At 38.6% G+C, this 25,010-nt stretch overlaps 1 protein-coding gene across 4 annotated transcripts; it reads left to right on the plus strand.

Annotated features, from left to right (window-relative positions):
- Positions 1-340: 340 nt before the first annotated feature.
- On the plus strand, positions 341-22,699 carry ASNS (asparagine synthetase (glutamine-hydrolyzing)). 4 transcript variants are annotated; one of them, XM_054558991.1, is made up of 15 exons: positions 341-2,437; positions 2,813-3,076; positions 3,940-4,007; positions 4,971-5,006; positions 5,615-5,882; positions 10,341-10,578; positions 15,500-15,685; positions 15,943-16,044; positions 16,490-16,617; positions 18,072-18,198; positions 19,426-19,532; positions 20,199-20,299; positions 21,509-21,590; positions 21,677-21,832; positions 22,358-22,699. In XM_054558991.1, exons 5-15 carry the CDS (start codon positions 5,634-5,636, stop codon positions 22,565-22,567), a joined length of 1,686 nt encoding a protein of 561 aa, XP_054414966.1. In that variant the 5' UTR covers positions 341-2,437; positions 2,813-3,076; positions 3,940-4,007; positions 4,971-5,006; positions 5,615-5,633; the 3' UTR covers positions 22,568-22,699.
- Positions 22,700-25,010: the final 2,311 nt, after the last annotated feature.

The raw sequence follows: 25,010 nt of genomic DNA on the forward strand, positions 1-25,010 counted from the left end.
GATAAGAATAATTATTAATTTCCATGGTTGATGTGAAGAGTACAAATAACTTATACAAAATGCATTGCAGTTAGGGATAATAAATGGCAGTGAATGCCCTTATTAATGTTATTCTATGAGTCTCAGCTGAGATACCATCTGCTCTGTGAGCTCGACTCTGAATCATATCTAGTTCTTCCCTGGGTTCGTTGTGCTCTATTCTTAAATGCTTTAAAACAGTAATTATTCTGATTCTAATTAGTGGTCCTTCCCAGTAAAATTTTAATTTTTTAGATCTCTTTCCCCCACCCCTGCCCCAGCCTTAGCAGTATTTTCTTATTTCTTTTTTGTGTTTACAGGCTAAATCACTGGTCTTCTTTTATTTGCGGCTAAATAAATGTTTTGCTGGAAGAGTAAAGAGTTCCCAGTTCCATGAGATCTATAGTTTTACAAAATGAATATATACATAATCCATGTAAATATTTCACTTTTAAAACAATTTTTAAATTTTTAGATAAAATTTAATTTGTGCGCATGTGTATGTGTGTGAGACCAGAGATGGGAGTGGGGGGCCCTCCCTATGTTGAGCAGGGTGGTCTTGAACTCCTGGCCTCAAGCCACCCTCTTGCCTTGCCCTCCCAAAGTGCTGGAATTACAGGTGTGAACCACGCACCCAGGCTCACTTTTTGTTTTAACAGATCCTAGAGTGAGAAAGCAAGCAGCATTGTGATAGAGTAGCTAGATAGGGAGCAGTTCCTGGAATCTGAAGAAAAGGAGGTGTGCAAAGGGTCGGTTAACAGAAGCTGTGGCCTTCAGGAGATGAGCTTTGAGGTAAGAGAGCCGGGGGGCTAAATGTCCTGAGACTACTCCATCCCACCTTTTGCATCTCCTTGAAATGTCTGCCTTTGCACACTCTCCCTGAAAGAGGAGGGCAAGGGAGCCAGGACAGAAAGTGAGGTGGAGAAGGGTAGAGCTCTGGACGGACAAGCAGGAGATACGCAGCACAACCAATCACACTAGGTAACACACCAAGCAGGGGACCCTGTCTTCCACTACAGAGGCAAGGTGCTATGGGAAATGGGCTCTGGGTTTACACAGATTATGGCTCAATTCTCTACTGCTGTGAAGCTGTGTTTGGATAAATCCCTCAACTTCTCTGAGTCTTATTTTTTCATTTGTAAAATGTAGATAGAAGACCTACTTTCCCACATTGCTCTCAGGTTTAAAGTACGTCAATTAGGATACAGCAAAGTCCGTTTGACACTGAAAACTTTCCAGCAAGAATGAACCTTAGAACAAGTCATCTCTCATCTTTGCTCTTGCCTGTAACTACTAAGCGACTACTCCATCTTCTGTTCTTAGGGATTTTAAATTGTTGGCGTTTTTGATTTAGTCGGGAATGCGTTGTATGGGGATATCAAACCTGCATGCTCTCCAAGCATTGACTGTAGTCTGATCATAGTAGGTCGTGCACATATAATTTTACTATTTCTCAATTTATTTCGGTGCTGATGTAATTAGTAAAATATGATTTAAGAGTGTTATGATACTTTTTTAAAATCGTGATGTCTTTTCTTCATCAAAGAGATACTTAAAAGCACATAATCATCTTGTGGAGGCAAGTTGACAAAATCCTTTTTGAGATTCTAAAAGGAATCTTTGTACTTAAAATGTTTAAGGACCACTGATGTATTTTGGCTTCATGTATCAATTAGATTTAGATTTTATTTTATTGTTTTAGAGATGGGGGTCTGCCTTTGTCGCCCAGGCTGGAGTGGAGCTCACCTCAGCCTCAAACTCCTGGGCTCAAACCATCCTTCTGCCTCAGCCTCCTGAGTTGCTGGAACTACCACGGTGTGCCACCACTTTTCGTAGAGATGTGATCTCGCTGTGTTTCCCAGGCTGGTCTTGAACTCCTGGTTTCAAGTGATCCTCTTTCCTTGGCTTCCCAAGGTGTTGGGATTACAGGCATGAGCCACCGCTTCTGGCCCCAATTAATTAATAGATCTTATAAGGACATTTTAGGCCTCACGCATCAGTTTCTCAGGACAAGCTTTTCTCTGCACTGCATAATAAATCAGACGGTAGTGCAACAAAAAAACGGTGATGATATCCCTAAGAACAAACCAAGTTCAGAAGCCTCCCTAATTGTCAGAACAGCAGGTAGCCTGGGCGGAGCTCTGAGGCTATCCTTAAACAGGCGCATTGAGACGCAAGGCGCTGGAAACAAAAGAGCTCCTCCTTGCGCCCTCCCGCCGCCCCCCTTAGTCCTGCTCCGCCCCGGACACCCCGCGGCCCCGCCCCTGTGCGCGCTGGTTGGTCTTCGCAGGCATGATGAAACTTCCCTCACGCATTACAGGAGCCAGGTCGGTATAAGTGCCAGCAGCCTCGCCGCCCGACAAGCTGCCCGCAGCTCTGGCCTCCTTCCGCCACATCACCCTGACCTGCTTACGCCCAGGTGAGCCGGGCCCTGCGCCCCGTGCGCTGCGCCCCGCGCCAGCATCCTCCTCGCGTGCCCTGGGGCTGCTTCTGGAGGAAGGGGTGGAGGATGCGGTCTTCAGCCTGGCACCCGGCTGACGCTGTTCGGGGGCGCCTGCTGATGCTGCGGCTCCTGCGGTAGAGAGGGCGGGGCGGACGCCTAGCGATTGTTGCGCACCTGGCAGCTAGCGGAGGGACCTCTCCGTCCTGGTTCCCTGAGGCATCGAGAGGGAACCGCGGCCGGCAGGCGGGACCGCTCCGGAGAGAAGGCAGCGGCGGTCTGAGTCCCTGTAAATGTTATATGTGTATATATTTTTTTACTATGTGGCGTTGAAGCCTGTGGACATTTTCGCAGGCCGGGTCCCTGCGGCGGACGGGTCGGATCGTGCTCGTGGCCAGGGCGCAGTCAGGTGTCGCGTGGTCCTGATCTAGGAAGAAGAGACTCCGGCTTTATCACTGCCTCGGTGTCTGTGCTTTCCCCTTCAACTGCCCCCCTCCTCACCTGGACCCCTCACCTTCCTCCTTCCCTCTCACCCGGCCATCCCCACCAGTCCCCACCCGTCTCTGTAGACTGCAAGACTCAGCAAGTGACTTGCTGAGCAAACCCTGCCGACAAGAGGTCTGTTTAGGGACACAGGCGGCCAAGTATAGAAAAAGGCAAAAGAACTAGCATGCCTTTTTCAAAGGATGTCATTTTGCAGGGCTGGCTTCAGATGACTGTTATAGCTTTAAATAAAAAAGACAGTTTTCATCTCGGCCCGTGGCCTACATTATTTCTTTACTGTCCATTGCCCTGGGCGCTTGACTAATAATTTAACAGCAGTTTTTTTTTTTTAATTTTAAATCATGATTCATAGCATTGCTGTAAGAGTAATTAGAGGTAAAGTAGGGCTTGAACCTGTCTGTAGTTGGTTACTTACTGAGATCTTAACATAAAAGTAAAGTGAGAGGGTGAAGGTGTAAGTAGCGCTAAGTAGAATAGAAATTAAATGTGCTGAAACTGCCATGTCCAGTTCGGTAGGCACTAGCCACCTGTAACTGTTGAGCACTTGAAATGCTGGCTAGTCCTGAGACGTATTGTGTTAAATACGCTGGATTTTGTCGTTGGAGTAGGAAGAACAGTGTAAAATATCTGCTCGATAATTTTTTATATTGATTACATATATGTTAAAATGTTACTATTTGGGATATACTGAGTTAAGTTTATTTAAAATTAATTTCACCTTTTTCTTTTAATGGGGCTGCTAGTATATTTAAAATTACATATGTGGCTCACATATTTATTGGACAGCACTGCTCTGGAAGTTTAGGAAGAAATAAGAAAAATATTGAGAACAGGTAGCGGCAGTAGGAACTTTGCCCTCCTATAAGCCTGATTCCAAGAAAAATAATAGGTTATAGTTTTAATTGGCTTTTTTCTACTAGAAAAAATAAGTGTACTTTACATGCCTCTTTGTTCTCCCTTTTTCCCGTCCAGTTTAGTGGTTAGAATGTATTTATTATAGCAGGATTAATACAGGGATTCACTAAGCGGCGTTAAGAAGACTTAGGTAAATGATTCCCTGATGACCACACTTGATTTTCAAAGCAATTTCCTAACCCGTTTTAAATTGATATAGAGTCAAAGGCAGATGGCTTATTAGTAGTCATCTCATTTAAATCTTACGGAATTTTTCCAGTAAATCTCAAATAATTTGTTAGAGGCTATTTGGGCTATTTGGTCAAGTGCATCGAAGGGACAGCATAGGACATGTGGTACTTCATTTCCAAATTGCTTGAGATGATTTTCATTATAACCATATATTATTTGGTTCTGGTTTTCCGGAAAAGCCAGCTAAACTTTTGGTTCTTTTAGATATAAATGAAATATCATCAAAGAATTGCTCAAAGTGACTTATGCAACTTGAATATATATTTTTTCCTTAGGGTGTTTATCCTAAATTATCTGGGCATTTGCTGCAATTTGCAGTTTTTTTAAAAAACACCAAAATAGTTATTTTTCAAGTTAGAGATGTTTTAATTAAAACATCTTGTTTTTGGTGTATCCATTGGCATTCTGAAAACGGAATGCATCTGGACCTCTGTGTGCAATCTTCATAGCACTCAGACACTGAACAGAAAGGCAGTCATCACTGCCAAACAGGGCCCAAATGCCACACATGGTGCAATGTGTCATTTTGAGCTGGCAGCAGCCAAATAAAACAGCCCTTTATTTCACAGTTGAGAATTTGAAATTGGAAAGTAATTAACGTATGTAAGGATGATTTATTTGCTTCCGGGCTTATAGGGATGAGCCAAGTTTTTTATTAGGGGTGTTGTTGCTGTATATGTCCCACCTACTTTGCTTCCTTACTGAACAATGCAACTTTGAGACAGAAATATTTGAGAACATTTTTGTCAGTTAGGACATTTTGATAGTGAACATTTTGTATCTTCTATTAACTTAAAATGTTTTATTTGTTATAAAGCCAGGATATCTGATATCAAATTAAATTGTTTTTTTTTCCCTTTAGATTTTCTTCAATCACATCTGAATAAATCACTTAAAGGTAACCTAGATGTAATATAGTGAAATGCTTGAAAGAGCTGTGTATCTTAGTATTACACTTACAGCAGTATGATTTTCTGTTGTACCCGTTATATGGTACCTGCAGCTAGTTCAGATAAAGAGAGGGCATTTAACTGTCAAAGGAACCTGAGAGGAGACTCTAGTAATCTGGAAAGTCTCTTGGATCTTTGAGGGGTTTTGGGATGGTGAGAGTGGGGCTGGGATCTCTGGCTAGGTTGGAGCCAGCATGCATTTGTATCTGTATCTTGGGAGCAAACTTAGAATGCAGAGACAGATGTGGCCTGGATGCTGCCAGCTCTAGCCAACCACTAAATCCTAAGGTGGGAGAGATGCAGGCTTTGGCTAGGTGCTAAGCTTCTGTAGCCGGTTGAATGTAGAGGTCACTATCTTTTCTGAATACCTGTAAGTAAATTAAATCATTCTCTACTCCCATGTGCCTGCCAACCCAATGGGAAATCGCTATAGAAAAGATGGTTTAAATTTTAGTCTTTGAAGTGGTTTATGCACGTTTCTGGAATCAAGATTTAATGCGGAGTTGGATTGGATATTGAATATTTTTGATTTGTCTGCTTTTCTCTCCATGGAAAGCTGATAGCTTCATTGCACCATGTGTGGCATTTGGGCGCTGTTTGGCAGTGATGACTGCCTTTCTGTTCAGTGTCTGAGTGCTATGAAGATTGCACACAGAGGTCCAGATGCATTCCGTTTTGAGAATGTCAATGGATACACTAACTGCTGCTTTGGATTTCACCGGTTGGCAGTAGTTGACCCGCTGTTTGGAATGCAGCCAATTCGAGTGAAGAAATATCCGTATTTGTGGCTCTGTTACAATGGTGAAATCTACAACCATAAGAAGGTGAGGAGAAAGAAACCAGATGTCTGGATGCGATTAAACTTCAGAGTTTGTTGGTTACGATGATGTTATATATTCTGTGTCATGCTTTTTACTTTGCAAAGCACTCTATGTTCGTTATCTTATTTGCTCTAAGTATGTAAATAGGGAACTGATGAATAAGAAGGTGAGTGAAATGACTTGGTCACAAAAAAAGTGAAAAAAATGGGGATTACATTTCAGTTTCATTGACTCTTAGAATTTTTTCTCCTTCTCCCCAGCTTTTCATTTTGAAAAAATTCCTAACATACAGTAAAGAACAGAACAACAAGCACCTAGATTGAATAGTCATTAATGTTTTGCTATAGTTGCTTGATTTTTCTTTCTACACACACACACACACACACACACACACACATACACACACACACACACTTTTTTTGCTGAATCACTTGAGAGTACAGTGCAGATATTATTACACTCCTAAATATATAAGCATTTATCTCCTAAGAATAAGGACATTCTTCTACATAACATCAATGCCATTATTAAACCTAAGAGTCCATAATACCACATAATATCCAGTTAATACTTAAATGAAATTTCCCTAAGTGTCCCAAGAATATTTTTATTTATTTATTTTTTTTGAGACAGAGTCTAACTCTGTCACCCAGGCTGGAGTGCAGTGGTGCGATCTTGGCTCACTGCAACCTCTGCCTCCCAGGTTCAAGCAATTCTCCTGCCTCAGCCTCCCAAGTAGCTGGGACTACAGCCACCTGCCACCATGCCTGGCTAATTTTTTGTATTTTAGTAAAGACGGGGTTTCACCATGTTGCCCAGGGTGGTCTGGAACTCCTGAGCTCAGGCAATCTGCCCACCTTGACATCTGAAAGTGCTACCAAGAATATATTTATAGCTGGTTTTTGTTTGTTTTGAGCCAGATTTCATTCAAGGTTCATGCATTTGGTTGGTTTGTTTCTTGGTATTTTTTGAGACTTCTTGATAGATACCTGTCATGCACTGATAGACATTTATATCCTAATCACATTTTGGACATTTTTATCTCTGAACAATAGCTTTTGTCATTGTTTGTTGCCTGCTCATAGGAAGACTCTTAATAATAGTGTTCTCATTTAAAAAGTTTTAAAATAGTTATTCAGGAAATTCCTTTTACACATTTATTTATTCCTTTATTAAGGGTCTACTATGCAACAGACATCATTTTTCTAGGTGATTGGAGATGAAATGGTGAAAAGGAAAGGCAAGAATGGAATTTCCTGCTAGTGGGAGGTAGAAGAAGAGAGTATTAAATTTTTTTTCTTTCTAAGTCAAATAATGTCATATACATGAGAATGCTAGGTGGTATTATGGCATTATCAGCTTGGCTTTCCCCTTAAATGAAATAGGAAGTGCCCTGTTTCACTTGAACAATGTTGTTTCTTTTATTAAAAAGTTACAAGAAGTTTAATATTTTGAAAATAATTAATTTCTATTCTAAATTAGCCAAATGTTATATTTGTAAAAGTAGAAAAGTTTGTTCATTGCTTCTACCAAGCATCTAAGCTTATGTAGTTGGGGCAGCTAGCAGTCTGTCTAATGAGCAGAATGTATATTTTAGGCTTATATAAAGTATTCAAAAATCCCCCCCCACACCTCCTTTTTGGTAAAAATAAAGTTTACCACTACAATAAAATACAGCCAGAGGTGTACTGGGAGTAGAAGGAGACTGAATGAAAGAAAGGAGGAAAGGGGTAAAGGCTGGGGCAAAGAGCAGGCCCTCTCCCTGCAGGGGAGTATTAGGGGTGTGCAGCCAAGTCAAATGACAGCATGACGTCAGGAGACAAGATTTGAGGGCTTTTATCTAAGATGCAGCATTGGAGTTTGGTTTTAGGAGAGTAGGAAGTAATACATCCGTTACCCAAAGGACGCTTCTCCTTTTTAAATAAATTACCTGCGAAGTTTAGGCCAAAGAGGTGGACAAGGTAGATTTGGGAAGCTGTTGCTTACAAATATCACTGAATGCTTTATGGTCACTAACCCTTCAGGCAGTTCAGCCCAGAACAGTCAGCAGAAGACTGTTTCCAGGCCCCACCTGCTAGTTACAGATCATCCCTGATAGAGCAGAGAGGGGTGACCAGGTAGTGACTTTGTAGTCACTGGAGGCAAAGCCCATTTTTGGACAGTTCAGTGAGGGCTTATAGACAAAAGATTCACAAATTATGGAGTAAGCTGGATGGAGTGTGAAGCATATTTATGGGTCATGCACATACATAATAGATTTACTTTTTGAAATTTGAAAGCATGTTTTAATCTTATCTAGGATTTCCACCTGACTTAAACCTCTTCTTTCTCTAATGTCAGCCAAAAACCTGAGTACAAGGTAGAAAGAGGAATACATCAAGGGCTTTTCATCCTCATAGTTTGCCATTGATGGTGGAGAGTGTCAGAATTGGGGAGTAGCCTAATCAAACCTTCGTACTCTGCATGCAGTGGCAGACAGTCCCTTTGCTGTTCCTTTGGGGAATGCAGACTAATAAAGCGCCACCATCATTTTATCTATCAGTAAGGAGTAGCTTCAATGCTACTGCAGTGGTGGAAGCACTGGGCATTGTCATCCACCTCTGGGGACCAGCAGGTTTGTTTTGGATCATGTATCTGTTATTGTGATTGGAGCCATTTATTTTTCAGGGAATGATGCCAAATGATGTTTGTCCCTTTGCTTTACATTTTTATAGCTAGGACTTTGAAGCTGAACTGGAGGAACTTCTTAGCCAATACTGTCTTCTCAAACCAAAAGTTTATAGTTGCAGAAGACACGTTTTTTAGTGTCATGGCAACCAGGCAACCTATTATCTTAACTTAAATTTAGAGGTTGAACATCCCTAATCTGAAAATCTGAAATTTGAAATGCTCCAAAATCTGAAACTTTCTGAGCACTGACATGACATTACATGTGCATTTTGATGTCAGAGTCAAAATGCAGGTGTAAAACACAGTTTATTTGGCTTTCCCTAGGGAAAAAAGACCCTCTCAGCCCACTTCAGCTGCAGTATAACTTTTCTACACATGCCCAGATTTCCCCATGCAAGCACGCCCATGAAGGGTAATAGAATGGCACGTGTTCAAGCTGGACACGCCATTGGCAGGATCCCCACTGATGGGACCTATGTGCGTTATCCATTGTGTATTTTTGCTTATTTTCTGCTGTGTGGTGTTAATTTGCTTATTTTCTGCTCTGTGGTGTTAAGATACTGAAAATGTCAAAAAGACCTGTAGATATTTCTGTGAGCAGCAGTGATAAGGAAAAGTAGAAACACTTATAACACAGAAAGTCAAGCTGTAGGAGAAATTGGACTGTAGTATAAAGGTATAGATGACATGGTGAAAATGTGTGATAGAGATATTGAAGGACTAGAGCTACCTGCATTCATAACAGAACAAGAGGTCATGTCAATTTATAAAGTCAAAGAGAGACTTCCAAGACAAAAGCCGTTGTTAATGAAGCAGATGACTCTGGAGAAACATTTAAAAAAGTCATCTGGCCGAGTGCCTCTTCAATCTCAGAGGACCCGCTTCCTAGTCGCTCAGCTGCTTCTGATATTTCTTCTCACCTGAAAAAGGAAAAGCAAATACAGTGTATAGTAACCTTTTAATCAAAACACAGCATTGTAGGTGGAGTCTGAAAGCCTGCCATTGTTTGTACAGCTGTTTCACAGCTGATGCAGGTATTCTGGTGATTCTACTATGCTACTTATTACTTTCTTACTGTATTAATGGTATGTCATATTTTTTATAAGTATATGAAAATGATTGTTCATCAGTAGCATATAAATTCAGAGTCAGGAATGATGGTCAGTGATGTCAGACAGCCACAGATTTTCCACATGGTAGCTGAGATAGTGACCCCTTTGCTTTTTGATGGTTCCATGTATGCAAACTTTGTTTCATACACAAAATTATTTGAAGTATTATATAAAATTACCTTTAGGCTTTGTGTATAAGATATATGAAACATAAATGAAGTTCATGTTTAGACTTGGGTCTCATGCCCAAGATATCTCACATATATGCAAATATTCCAAAGTCCAAAACACAAAACATTTCTGGTTCCAAACATTTCAGATAAGGGATACTCAATCTGTATATATATAAATATATATATATATATATATGTATTACATACATAGTATGTATATAATATACATTTCCATCTCTCCACAGGTTACTGTTCTGGCACATTCCCATTATATTCTCATTATCAGACTGCAACTAAAATTTTCATGGCTTCAGCTTTATGTTGAACAGAATTTGCAGAATATGAGTTGAAGCAAACCCTAGTTTAATAATGCTATGATTCCCCTAAATCACCAAAGTGCATGAAAGGATTATAGAGCTCAGAAATACTGAAGCATTTTTGCAATAAAAAATTGTTAGTGAATGTACAAGGAGTCTAACATTTTGGTTTTGCTATTGCTTCCTAAGATGCAACAGCATTTTGAATTTGAATACCAGACCAAAGTGGATGGTGAGATAATCCTTCATCTTTATGACAAAGGAGGAATTGAGCAAACAATATGTATGTTGGATGGTGTGTTTGCATTTGTTTTACTGGATACTGCCACTAAGAAAGTGTTCCTGGGTAGAGATACATATGGAGTCAGACCTTTGTTTAAAGCAATGACAGAAGATGGATTTTTGGCTGTATGTTCAGAAGCTAAAGGTAATAATAAATTTTTCTATAGATTTTCATTATTGTCTTGGTTGTATGTTTTCTTTTAAATTATATTTGAAAATCTCTTAGAGAGCAATCCAGAATTTTACAAGTGACTGATTAAGTTATGAGTCTTTACCTTTTTTTTAAAAAAAGAGTTGTACTCTCCTTTTTAGCACTTAAATTCTGTAATCCTTGAAGGATGATTCTTTAGTGCAGTCATTTATTTTTTGCTGTGCTAATATGCTCTGCATCTAGCTTGATCGTAAGTGCAGTTTTAAGTTTTCCTGTGTCATACTATAATCGTAGGGTTGACTCTGCAATTATTGCACTGTGGTACTTTGCCACCATTATAGCACAGCAAATGTTAGGATTTCTAAAACAGCTTTATTGATAATTCACATACCATGTAATTCACCCACTTGAAGTATACAGTTCGGTGGTTTTTAGTATATTCACAGATGTTGGTAACCAACACTCCAATCAGTTTTAGAATTGTTTTTCCACCTTAAAAAAAACAAATCAAATCCTATGCCCTTTACCTTAGTTTTTGCTGGCAGGTTCAACTAGGGTTTTTTTTTTTTTGTTTGTTTGTTTGTTTTTTTAAGAGATGGGGTCTTGCTCAGTCGCCCAGCCCAGGCTGGAGTGCAGTGGTTTGATCATAGCTTAGTACAGCCTTGAACTCCTGGGCTCAAGTGATTCTCCCACCTCAGCCTCCCTAGTAGCTAGGAGTATAGGCATGCACCACAACACCCTGCCTCCTGTGCCCTTTAGCTTTGAATTCCATCTCTCCATATCCATCATCTGCACCCCTGCAGTTGTAGCCCGGCAATCACCAGTCTTTCTGCCTCTGAATTCCCTATTCTGTATGTTTCATATGAATGGGATTATATATCATATGGGCTTTTGTGACTGGATTCTTTCACTTGGCATAGTGCTTTCGAGATTTGTCTATGCTGTAGTATGTATCAGTACTTACTTCTTATGGCCAAATGATATTCCATTACATGGATACACTGCATTTTGTTTATCCACTTGTCAGTTGATGGACATTTAAGACATTATTTACCCCTTTTGGCTATTACGAATAATGCTGCTATAAACATTGGTGTACAAGTTTTTGTGTAGACATTTCTCTTGGGTGTATATCTAGGAGTAGAATTGCTGGGACACATGATAACTATGTTCAGTTGAAGAACTGCCAGACTAATTTTTGAAATGGCTGCATTATTTTTTATTCCCTCCAGCAGTGTATTAAAATTTCTGTTTCTCCACATCTTCACAAACACTTACTGTGTGACTTTAATTCTAGCCATTCTAGTGTATGTGAAGTGGTATCTCATTGTGATTTTGATTTGTGTTTTCCTGTTGACAGTGATGTCCAGCATCTTATCTTATGCTTATTGGCCATTTGTATATCTTCTTTGGATAAATATTTGTTCAGATCCTTTGCCCCTTTTTTTCCTGCTAGGGATCATTTTATTTTAAAAACATAATAGACTTTATTTTTTTTTGAGCAGTTTTAGAAAAAATTGAGAGGAAAGTGCAGAGAGTTCACGTATGCTTCCCCTACAGTGCCCCCGCCCAGTTTTCCCGACTCTTAACATCTTGCATTACTGTGCTACATTTATTAGATTTGATGAACTGATACTTATATATTAACTGAAGTCCATAGTTTACATAAGGGTTCACTCTTTGTGTTTTATAGATTTTTGGATTTGACAAATGTTTAATGCCATGTACCCACCATTACAGTATTATGTAGAACAGTTTCATTGCCCTAAAAATCTCCTGTGCTCCACTTATTCATTCCTCCCCGTCCTCTTCCTCCTAACCCCCCAGTCATTACTGATCTTTTTGCTTTCTCTCTCACTTTGCCTTTCCCAGAATGTCATATAGTAGTTGTAATCATATAGTATGTAGCCTTTTCAGACTGCCTTCTTTCACCTAGCAGTATACATTTGTGGTTCTTCTGTGTTTTTTCATGGCTTGATAGCTCATTTATTATTATTATTATTATACTTTAAGTTCTAGGATACATGTGCACAACGTGCAGGTTTGTTACATATGTATACATGTGCCATGTTGGTGTGCTTGCTGAATAATATTCCATTTGTTTGCATGCAGTGCAGTTTGTTTATCCATTCTTGAATTACCCATCTCTAATTGAGTTATTTTGTCTTTTTATTACTGAATTGTAATAGTTCCTTATGTATTCTAGATACAAATCCCTTCTGTTCATCAGGGTTGCAGGATACAAGATGAATATACAAAAATCAATGGTATTTGACACGCATTAACTGAATACTACATATTTAAAATGAGCAATCAAAATGAAATTAAGAAAGCAACTTCATTTATAATAGCATCAAAAAGAATAAAATACTTATAAATAAATTTAAGAAGTGTAAAACTTGTACTCTGAAAACTATAAAACGTTGTTGACAGAAATGAAAGAAGATCTAAATAAATGGAAAAGTATCCCATGATCATGAATCAAAGGCTTAACATTGTTAAGATGGCAGTCTTCCCTAAACTGATTTACAGATTTAACTTGATCCCTATCAGAATCCCAGATGAGTTCTTTGTGAAATCTACAAGCTGACTCTCAAATTCATATGGAATTGCAAGGGACTAAGAATAGCCAAAACAATTTTTTGAAAATGAGGAACAAAGTAGGAGACTTCATACCTAACTGATTTTAAAACTTACTACAAGACAATGGTAATAAGCAAATGTAATACTGGCAGAAGGATAGATGTATAGACGAGTGGGATAGAATTGAGAGTCAGAAATGAATCCATACATATATAATCAACTTATTTTTGACAAAAGTGCCAAGATTATTCAGTGGGGGAAGAAGTTTGAAAACTGGCACAGGGGCAACCAGATATGTAAACATATGCAAAACCTGGAGTTGAACCTTTACCCAACATCATATACAAAAATTATGGATACAGAAAAATGGATCAGGCCAGGCGCCGTGGCTTATGCCTGTAATCCCAGCACTTTGGGAGGCCGAGGCGGGTGGATCACGAGGTCAGGAGATCGAGACCATCCTGGCTAACACAGTGAAACCCCGTCTCTACTAAAAATTAGCTGGACGTGGTGGCCGGCACCTGTAGTCCCAGCTACTCAGGAGGCTGAGGCAGGAGAATGGCGTGAACCCGGGAGGCGGAGCTTGCAGTGAGCCGAGATGAGCTGAGATCGCGCCACTGCACTCCCGCCTGGGCGACAGAGCGAGACTCTGTCTCAAAGAAAAAAAAAAGAAAGAAACAAAGAATGCATTTGCTTTAAAGATGCACTCCAGCCTGAGTGACAGAGCGAGACTCAGTTTTGAACTAATCCACTTATATGTAAGGGCTAAAACTATAAAATCCTGAGAAGCAAACATAGAAGTAAATTGTCATGACCCTGGATTTGGCAAAGCTTTCTTAAATATGAGACCAGGAACAATAATAAAAATCGATGAATTGGACTTCTTCAAACATTTTTGCACATCAAAGGATACCATCAAGAAAGTGAAAAGACAACACACAAGTTGGAAGAAAATACTTGTAAATCACGTATAGCACTTTTTGATGGTAAACTTGAGGAAGACATTTATTTTTTATCCCTTACCTATACAGCAGTAACATCCTAATATCTCTCTCCCTGCCTCTTTTTGCCATTCTTTAAATTCTTTCTCACTTAATTTTCGATTTAATATTGGCTGAAGCAGGGATAATGAGATCAATCAAAGGGGTCCTTAGGATGCTAGTCACAGTGTTTGTACTAATACCGGAACTGGCTTATTTTCAGGCATTTCTAGTGTGATCAGATGGCAAAGAACAAGCATATATATATCAGTTGCCAGGACTGCTGGGCAAGCCTGGTAAAGAGAACACTGGGGAAAAGCAGCCTCCTGCTCCCCTGGGCCTTCTTTGAGCCTGATGATCACTTGATATGGAACTTACCCTCTGAAATTCCTTGATTGTTCTTTTCTGTTTCCTTGACACTGTCCTTTTCCAGACCAAATTATCTCATCTGGAATACTGCAACAATTTTCTCTTCTCAGTGCTTTTAGAATAACCTGTCAAAAACTCATCTGATTATAGTATTGCCTGCTTAAAACCTTTTAATTACTCCCCATTCCCTATCCGGGTTGTGTAGCTCACTTGAGCTCTGCTGGCTGGTGAGGGAATCTGGGTCCTTTTTCTGGTATTTGAATTCAGTGCTACACAGGTTACTGGCTGGGAGACAATCTCAAATTGTAAATCATGAGTATTCCATGTAGATAGTCTATTACGATCCACAATAAAACATTGATGTTTGTATCAAAGATCATGGTGATTTGAGGTTGGGTACTGTCTGTGAGGATTTATTGAGGAAATTTAAGTTATATGGTTTTATTCATATATAGGGTATAACAACTAGTTAAGGGATAGATGTCTTCTTATCTCACTTTAAAGTGGCTGAAAGTGGATCATTGTACTTGTTAAAGGTCTAGGAACCATGGCTATTTTCTGAAAATACCTCAGTGATGACAAATAAATGACTCCCAGCCTATCATAACATTAGGACTCCAGTTCATCCCTTTGCTTCATAAGTGTGTCTTTTCCTTTTGTATATATTTGCTTTAGTATAGAAAATAGGTTTTCTTGATTAGAAATCTAAGAAGAAGAAATTGAACACTGGAGATTTTTCTATTTCTTTGAATTACTAAAAGTTAGTGTAATTTGGCAGTATATCCCTGTGCCATTATTATCTCTCAGGTAAGTAGATGGTAGGGCTTAGGAAAATAGGAAAATTTTTTTCCTATTTTGCTTATTTAATGGGTATGTGTTTGTATTAAAAAGGGAAATTAGGAATGTAGAGGATGTTAACTAATCGTGAAAGTTATTGGGAAGGGTTACCTAATTTGAATAAAGGCATCATTGTGAATTTCTAGGTCTTGTTACATTGAAGCACTCCACGACTCCCTTTTTAAAAGTGGAGCCTTTTCTTCCTGGACACTATGAAGTTTTGGATTTAAAGCCAAATGGCAAAGTTGCATCCGTGGAAATGGTTAAATATCATCACTGTCGGGATGAACCCCTGCACGCCCTCTATGACAATGTGGAGAAACTCTTTCCAGGTAGCAGACACCCACCCACCTGTTCTCCATCCTTCTTCAAGGGAAAAAAATTTTAAGTTGTACTCTCCCATCATTTGAATGATTTTAGTTTCAAGACCTACTTCCTATTTTGTTTGGAGGGAACACATTAAGATTTGGCACACTCCACCATTGAGTAAATACCATCATGATAGATGTTGATGATTGTGTATTTCATTTCAATGACTAATCCAGCCCAAGATTTTCTGGAGCTGTTTGATTTACTGCTGTGTTTATAGGTTTTGAGATAGAAACTGTGAAGAACAACCTCAGGATCCTTTTTAATAATGCTGTAAAGAAACGTTTGATGACAGACAGAAGGATTGGCTGCCTTTTATCAGGTGAAGTCAATTAAAAGAACCTAATTATATTTCATGTGTGTTTAATTGAAATGATTTGTAGCCATCCCTTTGGTTTTTACTATAAAATATTTATTGTATGATTTATTCTTTCCTTCATTATAGGATGGAAACAATTTTTTATAAGCTACATTTAATAGTCATAGTCATACTCCAACTTGAGTTACACTATAGCTATATTATTGGTGTTAAGAGTGAGTCAGTGAATGTTCTTTAGAATTCTGTGTAGTGATTTTTAACCAATTCAAATACTACTATTATCACAGTTTATATATTTTTGTCTTGTTGAAGTTGATTTCAGTTTATAAAACTTGCAGATTTTAAATGGTAAAACTATGATCTTGGTGTTTATCAGGAATATACATCTTCTGTCCCTGTCTTATGCAAGGCACATAACTAGGACACTTCCATTTCCTCTTGCATGTAGGGGGCTTGGACTCCAGCTTGGTTGCTGCCACCCTGTTGAAGCAGCTGAAAGAGGCCCGAGTACAGTATCCTCTCCAGACATTTGCAATTGGCATGGAAGACAGCCCCGATTTACTGGCTGCTAGAAAGGTAAGGTGCTGTCTCTGTCCCTTGTGTAGTGTAGTTAGAGTAGACTTGTTATTAGAATGAAAATGGAGTCAATAATGGGTGATTCTACTGCTGCTGTATTGACTGGGACAATTGTTTTAAATTAAATGTATTAAAATAGAATGAAATGGCTGTTGGATATGCACTGTGTTGTACACTGTCCTCTGTGTACTTTTATCTGTTATGACCCATACAATTCTCACAAAGACCCTGTGATGATAATTATGCTCTTTTGAAAGTAAAGGTGTCTGGGCGTGATGGCCTACACCTGTAATCCCAGCACTTTACGAGGCTGAGGGAGGTAGATTACCTGAGGTCAGGAGTTTGAAACCAGCCTGAGCAACATAATGAAACTCCATCTCTACAAAAAAATACAAAAACTAGCCAGGCTTGGTGGCGCATGCCTGTAGTCTTAGCCTCATGGGAGCCTGGGTGACAGAGCGTGACCTTGTCTCAAAAAAAAAAGAAAGTAAAGGCATAAGTCAGGTGCAGTGGCACACACCTATAGTGCCAGATACTTGGGAGGCTGTGGTGGGAGGTCAGAGCTCAGGAGTTCAAGTCCAGGCTAGGCAACCTAGCAAGACCCCATCTTGAAAAATTAAAAAAACAGGTTTTTTGTTTGTTCTTTTTTTTTTTAAACGTAAAGGCATGGTATCATGGCTAAGACTGCAGACTTTGGAACCTGACTTGTGGTTTGAAATCCTGGTTCTACTCATTTACGTAACAAAAATAATAGTGTCTGCTATGGGGAAATTTTAAGGTGAAATGATATAATTCATGTAAAGTAAGTAGGGTAGAATTTAGCATGTAGTAAGTACTTAATGAGTATTAGCTGTTATTATTATTTTTAAAAGTACTGTATTTAGAATACTGTGGGCAGAGGGCAGCTTGTCTGTATTCAGTGAGCGGGAGACCTAGTTCCCACTAAGGAGAACTTTCGTAGCATGGATGAGAAAAAGCTAGAGAGCAGTCTCAATGCAAGGTAATCAATGCCGAGAGAATCCAAAATAGCCAAGGAAAGCAGAATGAGGGGAAGGGCCATTCTATATAAGAATAACATCCTGGATATAAAATTAGGCATTTCAGAAGGACCAAAAAAGACCAAGCTTAGCGTGGGATCATGTTGGGGTAGAGAGAGATGAGGTGGGTTAGGTAAAATAGGTAGAGAGGGAGGTGCCAACTGGGAGAATGGTTGAAGCCTTGGCACCAGAGGAGCTGAGGGGAGACTTACTTCCTGGTGGTGGAGTTGAAGCAGGTGAGAGAACAGTGCTGGATTGGGCTTGTATGTGGTGGGCTGTAAAGTCATTTTTCTTTTTTTCCCTTGTTTAGTTTTCACCATTGTTAATTCATAAAGCTTTGTGAACTCCCATCATGTCTGATTTTCAAGGGAAGTTATTTTCTTTAACAAGTAAATGGGTATTTCTTTATATAATAAGGTGGCAGATCATATTGGAAGTGAACATTATGAAGTCCTTTTTAACTCTGAAGAAGGCATTCAGGCTCTGGATGAAGTCATATTTTCCTTGGAAACTTATGACATTACAACAGTTCGTGCTTCAGTAGGTAAGGTATTATGATATTATTAAATAAAAAGCTTTTTTTAATACTGAAAAAAATGTAAGGTTTAAAAAAATTATTTCAAGCCATAGTTTAAAAATGTTATTTAAGGATGAATGCAAATTAAATCCCTGTGTTACTGATTATTTAAGACCACTTAAGAATTCTCTGAATCTCTTTTGGAGTGAAGGGAACAATAAATACGTAGTTCAACCTCCACATTGTTGGTGTCACTGTTGGTTTTTTCCCAGGGAGCAGATACATATTTTCTGCCCTCTACCTCCCATTTCTCTTATAGTTTCTTGGGCTACAGTCTATATACAGTGAGGAAATAGATCTATTTGGTAATGCATTTTTGATAAGAAATAGTCATTTTAGATATATTCCATCACACAACTTAACAGTCACTAGCTATCATTGCTCTGCAAACAATACTAATTTTATCTGGTAGATAATGTATCTACTGAGATTGGAAGTATACCCCAAATCAGACTGATCCAATGTTATTGAGCCTTTATATGCTACTGCCTCCCTTGAGAGACTTGCCTTGGAAGGCAAAAATATCTTAGGTATTACAATGGTTTATGGCCCTCCAAAACATCACAATAAATAAGCAGACAGACAGGATAGCTCTGGTATTAGAATTTCATGGGGCTGGGGTGAGGTTAGGAAAATGACCTAAAAAGGCTCTCTAGCTGAGGTGATAATAAAAACAAGGTTGAGAAGAAACACTGGTTTAGAGAGATGTTGTGCAGGACCAAGGAGGCAAGTTTAATAACTTATATAGTCTCCCCAGTTTTATGTGAAATCTGGTAAATGGGGAGTTGCAGGGGGAAAATACCTATCAAAGTTAACACTAAACCACCAAAACGGTTATTCTTATTTTTGTGTCATAATACCACTATGAAAGGCATGATTTTTAGGTATTTGAGTCATTGTTCAGCTTAGCAAAGTTTTGAGGTGGACATTCTTGGTCTAAAAACATTAGAATTTTAAAACCTGTTTATAAAATGACAAAATGGTTCTGGGTTATTTTATTTTACAGTAGTACTTTTGGATTAAGTACATATAAATGGCTTGTAAATACAAGGTCATTATTGTGGAAACTACTTTATATTAATATGAAGTCCAGTATAGTAGTAAAGCTTTCAATTATTTCCAAAAATCAAATCAAAGGCATTTTTGGTGGAAGGTTATGTTGACATTAAAGTTAATTTCTCTCTCTCATTTAAGGTATGTATTTAATTTCCAAGTATATTCGGAAGAACACAGATAGCGTGGTGATCTTCTCTGGAGAAGGATCAGATGAACTTACGCAGGGTTACATATATTTTCACAAGGTAACCACTCTGAAGTGGAGGGATATTCGTGCTATATTAAGAAAAGTATGAATTGTTTGACTATTTTCTATCATCTTTCAGTATGACTAATATTTTTGAGTATCTTGTGAGGTTACAAAAGGGAATCTGATAGTGTTTGCTTTCTATCTCTTGGGGAAGAAAGAAATTTTAATGTGTCAGATAATTTTTATTCTTTAAAACTAGTTACAGCTGGGTATGATGGCTCATGCTTATACCCCCAGATGCTGAGGAGGCTGAGGTGGGAGGATCACCTGAACCCAGGAGATCGAGGCTGCAGTGAGCTGTGATTGCACCACTGCACTCCTGCCTGATTGACAGAGCAAGACCCTGTCTCTAAAAAAAAAAAAAAAGTTAAAAATAAATAAATAAAACTAGTTAAGCTTGAGAATCACCTTTCTGCCATTTCTTAGCATCCTATGGAATTATGACTGTTGCCCCGTGTGTTCATTTTATTCTAATATTAGCAGTTTGGTAGGAAGGAAGGCATGTTTTGTAAAGCATTGGTTACCTCTGTTCAGTTATTTACTCCCTTCCCTAAATTTGTTTAACTTTTTGTCTTATCCACCTTTAGGATTGGAGAGGGAGAAAGAAAAACTGCTTTGTGTGCCAAAAGCAAAACTCTTAGTGTTTTTGTTTGTGAAATAGGCTCCTTCTCCTGAAAAAGCTGAGGAGGAGAGTGAGAGGCTTCTGAGGGAACTCTATTTGTTTGATGTTCTCCGCGCAGATCGAACTACTGCTGCCCATGGGTAATATTTTTAGAGGCTATTGTAAAACAAAAACAAAAAAACACCAAAAAAATAAAAAATAAAAAACAAAACAAAAAGCTCAATACCCTGAGAAAATAAAAATCAATAGCTGATTGGCTATATGTTACATATGGTTGGCTATATATTACAAAGTGTGACTTTTATAGAGAAAATGAAGCTGTTTCTTAACTTTGTCCCAAAAGGATTAGGCCACATTTCAAAGTGGTGTTGTGGTATATGGAGAGAAGTCTTCTTCCATAGGTTGTTTGAGGTGGAGTTTTCACCTTTAAAGGGTAACAACATTCTGCTCACATCTGAATAACCAAGATGGAAGAGGGAAGGCTGCTATAGCAGCTACTGTTAAGTGTTTTAAAGAGAAGTAAAGATTGTAAACATCATGTGACAAGTATTGAGTGCCCACCATGCCTATTTGGTGCTGTAGTGACCCTGAGGGAATAGGGTAGTGAAGATGCAAGGGGTTTAATTACATTATAAAGAATCAGGTTTCTTTGGTATCATTTCTGGTTGTCTAAAGTTATATTGAAGAACTGAAGACTTTTACTGTACAGGATAAACAACTGACATTAAATATTTTAGTTGCCTCTGCTGAATCACACCTAGATCAGGATATAATTAAATATGGGTTTGAGGAATGAACTGAATCTGGTCATTATCCTCTCTGCTTGTCCTAACTAGAGTCACTAGGCTTCAGGAAACTGGTGATATGGAATTTGATGAAATATAGTGGGACACTGGTTTATATTGCATATTGTATGTGAATTGTTAATCAGTGACAAAAAAAATACTGTATTGTCATCACAATTGTTAGAAGAGATGGTCTCACCTAGAAAACACTGAGTTAGAAAGGTCTAGGCAAGGTATTTTCTTAATGATTGGGTCACTCATGATTTGTAACTTTTTTCTGCTTTTTGAAATATGCATTTAACTATTCCTAGAAGGGAAAGTAAAAGTAATAGTCTCAGTTAGTTTTACTCCCTAGATGACATGATATATGTATTATTTTAAATGAAGATTTATTTTTTGTATCTATTCATTAGTGTAGGGCAGTCATTAGGAGGCTTGTATGTGACTGTATGATCTTAACATTTCTTAAGATCTGGTTGAATTGATGGGAAACTGAATCAGAACCTAAACTGGCAGGCACTGAATACCCATTTTAATTTAGATTTTCTTCTTTTCTCCTTTAAGTCTTGAACTGAGAGTCCCATTTCTAGATCATCGATTTTCTTCCTATTACTTGTCTCTGCCACCAGAAATGAGAATTCCAAAGGTAAATCAACTCAAGGTAAAAACTGTCCATTGCCATCAGATTATATTTGTAATTTTTACCTGATGCTCCTTTTTTTGTCACGTCAGAATGGGATAGAAAAACATCTCCTGAGAGAGACGTTTGAGGATTCCAATCTGATACCCAAAGAGATCCTCTGGCGACCAAAAGAAGCCTTCAGTGATGGAATAACTTCAGTTAAGAATTCCTGGTTTAAGATTTTACAGGAATATGTTGAACATCAGGTATAATGTCTTTAAAAACATTTTCAGGAATAAGACAATTTGGATGCAGAGCTGTCATTGCTGTTCATTTTGTATTTAGTTTGAATGCTTTGTCCCTATCAGAGAGATTCAGAGTCTCTGTAAACAATTATCTCTTTTATAAGAATTATGTAAGAAGTAAGTAGCATGAAAGATTATAAAGTAGCATCTAGAATCGAAAGAGAGAGGAGACTTACTGCTAATCATCACTGATCTTCATTTATCAGATTTTTGGGCACCTGCTGGGTGCCAGATCTTGTTAGGCACAAATGACTAAAACAGAGCCACCAAGTTTTAAAAATATGCATATGAGTGTTCTTTAAAAGGCACTGCAGCTATCCATATTATGAATACTTTAGCATTTTCTAAGTGATGGGTGATTCAAAGGGTCTCATACAAGTTACAGTCATGTCTTACCTTAACATTTTCTGTTTTGTGAAATGAGAGTAAACACAAGTATTTCCTGCCATTTTAAACCATTTTGCTCTTATACGCTTATTCTTACAGGTTGATGATGCAATGATGGCAAATGCAGCCCAGAAATTTCCCTTCAATACTCCTAAAACCAAAGAAGGATATTACTACCGTCAAGTCTTTGAACGCCATTACCCAGGCCGGGCTGACTGGCTGAGCCATTACTGGATGCCCAAGTGGATCAATGCCACTGACCCTTCTGCCCGCACACTGACCCACTACAAGTCAGCTGTCAAAGCTTAGATAGTCTTTATGCTGTAATGTGAAAGCAAATATTTCTTCCTGTTGTATGGGGACTATGGGTAGATAGGGGAACAATGAGAGTCAACTCAGGCTAACTTGGGTGTGAAAAAAATAAAAGTCCTAAATCTAAAACATTGCTGTAGTCATTTATATTCATACAGTCTCTTCATAAGAGGTAACTAGAAATGTTTTGCTGTATCACAGTAAAGTGGAGGGTAAGCTAGGAAAAGGGAAAATGATTGGATGTCTGCAAGAACTCACAGCCCTCTCCTGGCAGAGCTGCTTTAGATGACATTTGCGTCTTGTGCCCGTGTGGCTTCCTTCCAGTCCTTGCCTCATCTTAGGGACGTCATCAAAGGACTACACTATTTTTGTTCTGCCTACATTCCTGACAGCTGCCTAGGCAGACTCAAGACTTGAATCTTCTATAGGAGTTCATCACAGCTCTATTTTGCAAGATAATAGTTCATTTTTTTCTCTTTTATGTTGAGCAAAAGCCACTTCTAGAGACTTGTCCTAGAGCAGGGGTCAGGCTTTTTTTAAATTTTTTATTTGTTTTTAATAAAGAGCCAGATAGTAAATATTTTAGGCTTTGTGGACCTCTTTTGTAACTGTTCAACTTTGCCATTATAGTGCAAAAGCAGTTACATAGACAATATGTAAACAAACGAGTGTGGCCATGTTCTATTAAAAGTTACTTATGGCTTGTGGGCCATAGTTTGTTGATTGCTCTTCTAGAGGAACAATCAAGCTAACTAAGCATTTCTGATCAAAGTCTAAACCTTTGTCAGATGCGTAGATTGCAAAAATTCTCTCCCATTCTGTAGGTTGCCTGTTCACTCTGATGGTGGTTTCTTTTGCTGTGCAGAAGCGCTTTAGTTTAATTAGATCCCATTTGTCAATTTTGGCTTTTGTTGCCGTTGCTTTTGGTGTTTTAGACATGAAGTCCTTGCCCATGCCTATGTCCTGAATGGTATTGCCTAGGTTTTCTTCTAGGGTTTTTATGGTTTTAGGTCTAACATTTAAGTCTTTAATCCATCTTGAATGAATTTTTGTATAAGGTGTAAGGAAGGGATCCAGTTTCAGCTTTCTCCATATGGCTAGCCAGTTTTCCCAGCACCATTTATTAAATAGCGAATCCTTTCCCCATTTTGCAATCTACTCATCTGTCAAAGGGCTAATATCCAAAATCTACAAAGAACTCAAACAAATTACAAGAAAAAAACAACCCCATCAAAAAGTGGGCAAAGGATATGAACAGACACTTCTCAAAAGAAGACATTTATGCAGCCAACAGACACATCAAAACATGCTCATCATCACTGGCCATCAGAGAAATGCAAATCAAAACCACAATGAGATACCATCTCACACCAGTTAGAATGGCGATAATTAAAAAGTCAGGAAACAGGTGCTGGAGAGGATGTGGAAAAATAGGAACACTTTTACACTGTTGGTGGGACTGTAAACTAGTTCAAGCATTGTGGAAGACAGTGTGGCGATTCCTCAAAGATCTAGAACTAGATCTTTTGACCCAGCCATCCCATTACTGGGTATATACCAAAGGATTATAAATCATGCTGCTATAAAGACACATGCACATGTATGTTTATTGTGGCACTACTCACAATAGCAAAGACTTGGAACCAACCCAAATGTCCAACAATGATAGACTGGATTAAGAAAACGTGGCGCATATACCCCATGGAATACTATGCAGCCATAAAAAAATGATGAGTTCATGTCCTTTGTAGGGACATGGATGAAGCTGGAAGCCATCATTCTCAGCAAACTATTGCAAGGACAAAAAACCAAATGCTGCGTGTTCTCACTCATAGGTGGGAATTGACCAATGAGAACACTTGGACACAGGAAGGGGAACATCGCACACCGGGGCCTGTTGTGGGGTAGGGGGAGGGGGGAGGGATAGCATTAGGAGATATACCTAATGTAAATGACGAGTTAATGGGTGCAGCACACCAATATGGCAACATGTATATATATGTAACTAACCTGCATGTTGTGCACATGTACCCTAGAACTTAAAGTATAATTTAAAAAAAAAAGTGAGTACCATTAAAAAAAGTCTAAACCTACTTGAAAGAGAAAGTACAATAACGCATTCAAAGAACAGGTAGAAGATTTTCATTTGAATGCTCATTGGTTGTTTAGGGACAACATTTTGAAATACATTATAAAGGTGAATTTAGCTCTTAGAAACTTTTGAAAAGGGAATTGCTGGTGTACAGATAAATACAAGGATGCTTAATAGAGGAGTGAGTAGGCAGAAAATTATCTGGTAAGTTGGAAGAAGTGTGTATTTTAGGCTACCTGTAAGCCTGTATGATTTAAGAATATCGCTAAGAAAGGAAAGTCATTCATCTTAGATGACTTTTTTTGTTTGTTTTTGTTTTAGACAGTCTTGCTCTGTCACCCAGGCTGG

This window comes from Pongo abelii, chromosome 6 (genome assembly GCF_028885655.2).
Source record: "Pongo abelii isolate AG06213 chromosome 6, NHGRI_mPonAbe1-v2.0_pri, whole genome shotgun sequence".
Classification (NCBI taxonomy): domain Eukaryota; kingdom Metazoa; phylum Chordata; class Mammalia; order Primates; family Hominidae; genus Pongo; species Pongo abelii.

Excerpts from the sequence above, each read along its gene's own strand:
- ASNS (XM_054558990.2), top strand. The coding sequence starts at position 5,634 with ATGTGTGGCATTTGGGCGCTGTTTGGCAGTGATGACTGCCTTTCTGTT. Across the intron at positions 16,618-18,071 it reads ATTTACTGGCTGCTAGAAAG|GTGGCAGATCATATTGGAAG; the intron begins GTAAGGTGCTGT and ends TTATATAATAAG. Across the intron at positions 18,199-19,425 it reads AACAGTTCGTGCTTCAGTAG|GTATGTATTTAATTTCCAAG; the intron begins GTAAGGTATTAT and ends CTCTCATTTAAG.